General features: G+C 43.6%; 1 protein-coding gene across 1 annotated transcript in view; it reads left to right on the top strand.

Moving 5' to 3' along the window:
* Positions 1–380: 380 nt before the first annotated feature.
* The window catches only part of HS6ST3 (heparan sulfate 6-O-sulfotransferase 3), a 626,322-nt gene continuing 618,163 nt past the window's right edge, over positions 381–8,539 (top strand). Inside the window, exon 1 of the mRNA XM_081045964.1 lies at positions 381–1,211. Within this exon, the coding sequence (XP_080902090.1) occupies positions 499–1,211 (713 nt within the window). The 5' untranslated portion in view covers positions 381–498. The remainder of the gene's footprint in view (positions 1,212–8,539) is intronic.

The following is an 8,539-nucleotide window of genomic DNA, read 5'->3' as shown; positions in this document are numbered from 1 at the left end:
GGCGGGCCGGGGCGGCGGGGCCGGGCCGCGCCTTCGCCCTCGGCCGGCGCCCTGGGGAGCCTCCCGCAGCCCCCGCGCTCGCGGCCGCGGCTGCCCCGCCGCCCCGGGCAGGTCCCGGGTCGGAGCCGCGCTCACGAGCGCCCGAGCGCCTGAGCGCGGGCGGAGGGCTGCCCCGCGCCTGCCGAGAGCGCCCGCGGCGCCCGGGCGGGAGCCGGAGCGGGCCGAGCCGGTGCCCCGGGAGTGCCGGGCGCCCCACGCCCCGCGCCCCACGCCGCCGCCGCCGCGCGCGCCTCCCCGCTCGGTTCGCAGGCCCAGCTCCGCCAGCCGCCAGGGCCGGAGCGCCGCGGGGCCGCCAGCCAGCCGCACGCGTCGGCGGCGGGGGCATGGAGGAGCGGCGGGCTCGGAGCCGCGCCCCGGGGTCGCCCAAACTTCCGAGCCGGCGCCGGTCCGCGCCGCTGCCGCCGCCGCCGCTTCGCCTGCCGGCCTGAGAGCGGGACCATGGATGAAAGGTTCAACAAGTGGCTGCTGACGCCGGTGCTCACTCTCCTCTTCGTGGTCATCATGTACCAGTACGTGTCCCCCTCCTGCACGAGCTCCTGCACCAACTTCGGGGAGCGGCCCCGCGCCAGGGACGCCGGCCAGCCCGCTGCCCCGGAGCCCGCCCGCCGGGCGCACGTGCCGCTCGAGCACTGGCAGCGGCGGCCCCAGCTGCCCCCGCCACCCCGCGGGCCGCCCGAGGGGCCTCGGGGGGCCGTGGCGCCCGACGACGAGGACGTTGAGCCGGGGGACCCCGAGGAGGAGGAGGACGACGACGGGGAGGAGGACGAGGAGCGGGACCCCGAGGCCCCCGAGAACGGTTCCCTGCCGCGCTTCGTGCCGCGCTTCAACTTCACCCTGAAGGACCTGACTCGTTTCGTGGACTTCAACATCAAAGGGCGCGACGTGATCGTGTTCCTGCACATCCAGAAGACCGGGGGCACCACGTTCGGCCGGCACCTGGTGAAGAACATCCGGCTGGAGCAGCCGTGCAGCTGCAAAGCGGGCCAGAAGAAGTGCACGTGCCACCGGCCGGGCAAGAAGGAGACGTGGCTCTTCTCCCGCTTCTCCACGGGCTGGAGCTGCGGGCTGCACGCCGACTGGACGGAGCTCACCAACTGTGTGCCGGCCATCATGGAGAAGAAGGACTGTCCGCGCAACCACAGCCACACCAGGTACTGTCCCCTGCCCCGTCGCGCTTCTGGCCACCTCCCGCCCTTGTCTCCCTAGTCCCGACCTCGGGCTGCTCCGCGCGTGCTTGCTGGTCCCCCAGCGTCTTCCCGCAGTTGGGGCAGAGGCTTCGATAGGGGCATAAGAAACCTCTGGCGAGGGCCCTGGTTTTGAGCTCGCTCCTCCCCTGCCCGCATCCCTTCCCGTCACCCCCCTTTCACCTTCAAAGGTTTCCGCAGCCGCCGTGGGTGCCCTGGCTTGTGCCTAGCCCGGTGTGGCGTCCCTCGGCGCCGACAGTCGGAAGACCGTGGGAGGGCGGGGAGGCCTGGGTTAGACACGCGAGGTCGGATCCTGGGCGTACATTCTGCGAGTGGAAACTCGAACCCAGTAAGAGGCAGAAGAAGCTGGGCGTGGAGAGGCAGGGCAGGAGTGTTCCAGGATGGCGAAGCCGGAGTCTAGTTCCTCTATACGTGGCTCTTGAGTGGCTGCTGGCCAGCTCGGGAAACAATTCTCTTGGTGGCACTTTGAAGATACACGTTCAAATTCCTGCTCTACCTCGATAACCCTAATTCTGGAGATGGTTTTTGTTGCTGAGCAATGCCAGGATTTTGACACATGCTGCTCTCAGCAAGATTTCCACTCCCCCCACCCCCCACGCCAATCCATCAACTCATTCCACAAGTATCTGTTAAATGCCTACTGTGTGCCTGGAAGTGTGCTAAATGCTAGTTGAATATAAAAATTTAATAAGTAAAAACCCTTCCTTTCAGGAGAGAACGACATTCTTCCCCTCTCCCCCTTTTAAACCGTAATACTGCTGAGAATTAGGAAAGTTTGACATCTTAATAGCCAATGAAACTACTCGCATTATTAACATCCGTTGAGAGAGGCATGGGCTTAAGACTTTGGTTGAATGTTCTTTCTGCCCATTGCAATTTGAAGATTAATCTGACATACTAGCTCAAGGGACTGAAATATTAAAAGCTTGGAACACTACTTTATTGAAGTTTTTATCTCAAAGGTTTCAAACAATTTGGTGTAAGGAAATAGGAATTTAAAAACTCAAGCTCAATATGTTGATATCAGATAGCTTTTGCATTTGATGTTATGGAAAAGCTTCCTTTACTGGCAGCTACCCAGATTCTGGAATTCACCACCACTGAAGCATCTAATTCTACTTCATTTCTCCAAGAATGAGCAAAATTTCATTATGGGATTTTTTTTACTCTGGCAGTTTTTCAAATGCTTTCTCTCCTCCCTGCTCCTTTCCCTGTTTAATGGAAATTGGTTAGACTGAAAACTTGGTTAGACTTGGAATGAAGGCGTTAGGCTTCTTTCTTAGTATATTTTAAGGAACTTGCACTTTTAAATATTTCTAGTTGTGTAGTATTGTAGATCCTGCCCCTCTATTTTAGTTTAAAACAGTTTTTTTTTCTTTTTCTTAATTGAAAGGTAGGCTTTATTTTAAAATTTATCTCAGAGATGCTAGTAATTGTATTTTACATCTCTCTCACTCTCTCTCTCTACACACACACACACACACACACACACACACACGCAGAACCTATTTTCCAGGTCTTCATCAAACCTAGACCTTACCATTTATTTATTTGTTTATTTATTTATTTTTCAATTACTGTTGACATCCAACATTATTTTATATTAATTTCAGGTATATAGCACAGTGGTCAGACATCCACATAATTTATGAAGTGATCCCCCCATCAGTCCACAACCTGGCACTATACATACCACTTGGCCATAAAAACAGTTTTCAATTGATTATACTTCCAAACTTCCTAACAAACAAAACTATTATTTTAGTGAGAGAATCTCTGCCATATTTTACCCAAAATTGTACTTTTGGGATTTAGACCTTTATGTATTAATTTCTGAATGATCCCAATGAGCTTGATAGTCTGATTGCCAGCTTCCATTTCATCAAAAACTAGAAACTTTGATTATCACATGGAAACATCTAATGACCCTTCAGTGGGGATCAGCATTATTTTCTACTGATGTATATAAAAGTTTTAGTGAACAGATGAAAATTTTGGAATAATTAGAGATTATGGAATCTAAAAATAATGTGATTTTTGCTTAGTGGTGAAATGCTGCTGCAGCTATAGACCCAGCATAGATTACAGCAGTAAGGTCTCATTTCTATAGGAAATACTCAAATCTCTCTACTCTGTGACGTAGGAAAATCCCATTTTGGCTATTTGAACACATGGTTTCTATTGCACAGTCAAATGTTTGTTTGTTTGTGTAGTGATGGACCACAAACATTCATTTCTTCCTGAATCACAAGTTATCAGATAATGACCCTGCAGTGGTTTGCTATTATTATTATTTTTTTTAATTTTGTGGTAGTGATTTTTTTGGGGGCGGGTGTGAGGTGTAGCTAGCACATTTTATAATATTCCTTTTCTTCCTTACTCTCTCTCCCCTTCCTGATATTCTCAATTGCTTTTATTCTCTAGATGCTGTAGTAAGGAATAGTTGTGGTTTATGTGAGGTGCCCTGTGTCAAAAGCTATAGAGAAAAAGTTGAAGAGATGTTCAGTAACATCTTCCTCACACAGAAGATTGAATTAGTTGTCTGTCATTGGACTGTCTGTGTACGGCATTCTACAGTCAACTAGATTAGGTTGGATAATGGAGGGTACATTTCCACAATGCAAAATGGCAGATAATCTATTGCTACATAATGGGAACAAGGTTCTTCAAATAGGGCTGACTCTAAGCAAAATCAAGATGTAGATCATGTTGATTTTAGTTCCGTAGTCTCTTTGTTTTTGGTCCCCCCTCCTCCCACAATATCCCCCCTTCCATTTCTCACAGGGATCAGTGCCCTTGTGAGTAATGTAATGGATAAGAGCAAGGATTCTGTAGTCAGATGGATATGGTTCTTGTGCTTAATTACTAGCTGTCTAACCAGGACTAAGTTACTTTTTTCTGAGCCTCAGAGTCTTCATCTTTAAAACATAGGTAATAATTAGTACTTCTCCCAGAGAGATGTTATGAAAACTAAGAAAATGCATGCAAAATGCTTAGGATAGTATCTATTCATATATAATGTGCTGGTATACAGTATTTAATGCTTAATAGGCAGGGATATAGTAATACTTAGACATCAGTTGTTAACTATAATAAGAATATTTTCCCTAATCAAGACCTTCTTTTGTAAAAGGAACTTGGGTCAGTTCCTTAGAGCCGCTCAGTGTAAATGGGTCAGAAAAAGTTTTAGTAATGCTCTTTTATGATTGTTTGTATTGAGACAGAATCCTTAAGTTCCAAACATAAGAAATAAATTGAAAATTATGGACATGTGGGCATCAGCGATTTCAGGGGGCAGAATGGGAAACAAGGATGGAGGCACACAATTTAATTGGGTGTATCTTCTGTTGGTGACAAGAAACTCTGACTGGACTGGTGAGGGAGGAGGTGGGTAGTGGGAGATGCATGGTGGAGTTGAAAGAGCCATCATATGGATTATATGAACCCAGGAAGGGGCAAAGCATGGTGACTGGCCGTTTGGATTTAGCACAGAGGGCATTTCTGACCACGGAAATTGTTTAGAATAAGACAGAAAGCTAATAGGAAGATGGCACATCTGATTACCTCCTTTTTCATATCACTGATGATTTCTTCCCATTACTTTTCTTTTGCATTTATCTCCAATTACGTATTTCTTTGTTATTGTATGTTTTCCTCTTTTATCTGCATGCCCAGGTCTTTAGAATACTCCTCTTTACTATTGTTGAGGATAGAATCATAACATCTTAGGGCTAAAAAAGACTGATGAGATAATCTGGTCCTAGAATTTATATGGCAAATGGGTAATCTAATTTTACGGAGGTGAAATTGTATGTCTGAGGTTTTCCCAGGGCACTTGGGTCTTCATTTTAGTAATTTATATTCAATGTTTTACATAGAATTTCTTCTGTTTACTATGAAAAGTATGGTGGAGAATGCCTTAAGCACCTACTATGTGCCAAGTACTATGATAGTCCTAGGAATGCTGTTTTGGACAGTGTCAGCTCTAAGAGCTTAGGCTATTAAGGAAAATAGACCTTGGTATTCTTTGGAGAGTACCATTCTCATTCTTAAATAATCCTGGAAAAAGATTCAATTGAAACCTTTTGTAAGGTGGGATGGCAATTTTTTCTCTTTTATGGCCTGCGTTCTCTTGGTCCTGTTAGAACAGTTGGAATCTTATGAATATTATATTTGATAGGACACTCTGTGCTGCAAATGGTACAAACTTAACTCAAACTCAGTTCAGCCAGAGGACTTGATAACTAGACAATAGGACAGGTAGCGGTAGAGTTGGTTTCAGGAATGACTGACTGGAACTGGAGATTTGGGGTCTTTCTTGTCACATTCTTTTGCATATTTACCTCATTCTGTCAAAGTGGTTTATTCCACAAAATGGGTAAATGGGTGGCATATCTAATAACTCCACAATTTGAGAGGAAAGCAGGTCTTCTTTGAGTTCCAGTTTGAAATCTTGGGGAATGACTCTGATTAGTTCAGGTTGGAGCTTCACTATTCTTTCAGCCAATCAATGTGGCCCGGGAGATGAGGTTCTCTGATCCACCTTGAATCACAGAACCACCTCATGACTGGTGGTGTGTGTGTGTGTGTGTGTGTGTGTGTGTGTGTATGTGTTATCACAAGAAGGGGAGCTAGCATAGATACAGTTCCTAGGTGGACCAATGGGTTCTAGATGGTCTTTCTACATGTGTCAATTATAGGTGTAAATAAATGAGAAGATCTCTTCCGTACATTCTATTTAGAAAAAAATTTAAGTCAGACCACAACTCCAGTTTATTTGCAGCATCTGGGAACCATGCCACAAGAGGACTAATTGAAGGAACAGATAATATTTAATATAGAGATGGGAAAAATAAAGAGACATAAAAGTTGCCTTCAAATACTCAAAGGAGGAAGATATGGAAGATGGAGGATGCTTGTTCTGTATTTCTCCCAAGGATTGAATTAGGGTAAGTGAGACAGAAATGATGGGATAAAGATTTCAACTCAGAGTAAGAAAGAACTTCATAAAATTTGTAACTGTCTAAAATGAGAATGAACTCTTTTGTGAAGTGGCAAGCTCCCCAGCAGTGAAAACTTTAGACATGGCCAATTAACCACTGATGTTGTAAAAGGAAATCCTTCCTGGGAGAGAGCCTAGCCTGTATGGCCTTTTATTTTAAGGCTTTGTGTTCTCATCTAAGCTGAGTTCAGAGTATCTTTCTCCTTCCCTTTCCTGCCTCATCTAGAGAAAACAAAACCAAACCCCAAAGAAAAAGAGAAAAAAAGGATTATAAGTGAACTAGTCAGTTCTCAAACATTTGTAAATATTTTTCCAAGGAAACTTTTGGTCAGGCACAGTCTGATGGCATAGACTGTTTTATATATTCCGGGCCAAGAGCAATAAATGGGTCTTAGGTACTAGAACGTTTGCTTCTTAATAATAAGCATAAAAAGGTAAGATGAGAAAATATACCACAACTTGCCACAAAAAGCCATAACCACTTTGAAACATCACCTGGTTATTGCTTTTCCTTTAGGCAGCAGGCTAAAATATATAGGGAGGCTGCAGAGCTCTGTTTCAAAGACAATCTAGAATATTGTGGCCCATACTGCTTTCTAAAGCATAATCTTTTTGATGTCTTTTCTAATTAGAAATGTAGAACTGCAAAGAAGGTTAATTTTCACCATCAGGTTTGTGTGCAGTGTAAAACTAAGGAGATACTCGATTGTTCTGTCTATATGCCATATCCACTTACATGTTACAGGGTCACTTAATGTATTGCTTCTGGTCCAAACCACCAATATTTGCTGTAAATCAGAGGGAGGGTGAATTAAATCCATTCAGTTTTTTTGAGTTGTGGAAATAAGACTGAAACTGGTAAACTAGTAAATGGTAATAGATGATTTATTTATTTTTATTTTTGGCCTTTTTTTTTTTTTTTTTTTTTGCTGGTTACCTTGGGATTTTTGAAAGGGTTGATTTTTAGAGAAATATGAATATTCATATAATAATTGGAAGCTAGGTAAATTCAGTCGCTAACAAAGTAGATTTGCTTAATCTTAGACTCTTATGTTATTATTCCCCAAAGCTAATTATTATCATCTCATTTTGACTAAGGACAATCAGAAGCTTATAGCATTTGAAAGTTATTTATGCTTGATAATGAATTAAACAGGTTTAATTGAGACTGGCAAATCCTAATGTGATTTTAAGAGTCATGAAATAAATTAACTATTGGGCCAAGAAATAGGTTTAGTATGAAAACAATTAAATGGGGAACCCAAATTAATATTTTGTAGTTATCTTGTTTTTGAGTTTGTTAAATTATGGATGCCATAGTACTCTGCCAATATACTCTGTTGATTTTAATTGGCTAATATAACTTTATTTTAATTATAGCTAAGCATTTATGTTTTGGGAGGTCTACTAAACATGCAACTTAGACAATGTTATTTGTTTTTATCTTCCTCTAGCAAATACAGTTGCTCAGTGAGACACATATAAAGTTCCCAGCACAGAGACTGATTTACAGAAGATGCTCAATAGATGTCAGCTAAAAGTATATTGTGTGTTCCAGGTTATCTTATAAAAATATCAGCATAATTTGACAAGACTGTGGTTTTTTAAAAGGTGGAATTATCTAATTTTTTGTGTCACGATCTCTTATTTCAGATGCAAATTCTTATGTCTAATATAAATTGTTAGCCGCTGCCTTTCACAATTAACAAGATGTCACGTCCTCTGATTCTCTAGATGAGTAAAAGTCAGTATGGTGGCCAGGGCTTATTGGATCACTCAAAGAGGTTTCCACTCTTGGACGTTATGCCACAAATCAGAAATTCATTTGGATACAAACAGATGTACTTGCCTCTTGGAAAGGCTACTCTTACCAGTCATTTTCACTTTGGGAAAAATCAGCTTAAATGGAGAGCATGACGACTATGATGTAGGATGGGAGGATAAAAAAGCATAAGTAATGTAGATGTTGGATTACTACTGGTCGAGATGTTGTGGAGAGCAACGGGAGGAGACCCTCAGTTAGGAAAAAATTTTCAAGAGAAATTGGAAGAAGTCAATGACAAATTTATCACCTAACTGAAAATAAGTAAAAATCGTGCTGATGCCCAATTTGTGAATGTAATTAGGGTAACGCTTAAGAGCATGGACTGTGAAGTCAAGCTAGCTATATTTTAATCTGGCCCAACCACTGTCATAGAAACCTGAACAAGTCAGTTACCTGCTCTGTACTTCAGTTTTCTTCTCTGGAAGATGGGAGGAATAATAATACTAT

This window comes from Rhinolophus hipposideros, assembly GCF_964194185.1.
Source record: "Rhinolophus hipposideros genome assembly, chromosome: 4".
Lineage (NCBI taxonomy): Eukaryota > Metazoa > Chordata > Mammalia > Chiroptera > Rhinolophidae > Rhinolophus > Rhinolophus hipposideros.
This window is presented reverse-complemented; position numbering and strand designations above follow the sequence as displayed.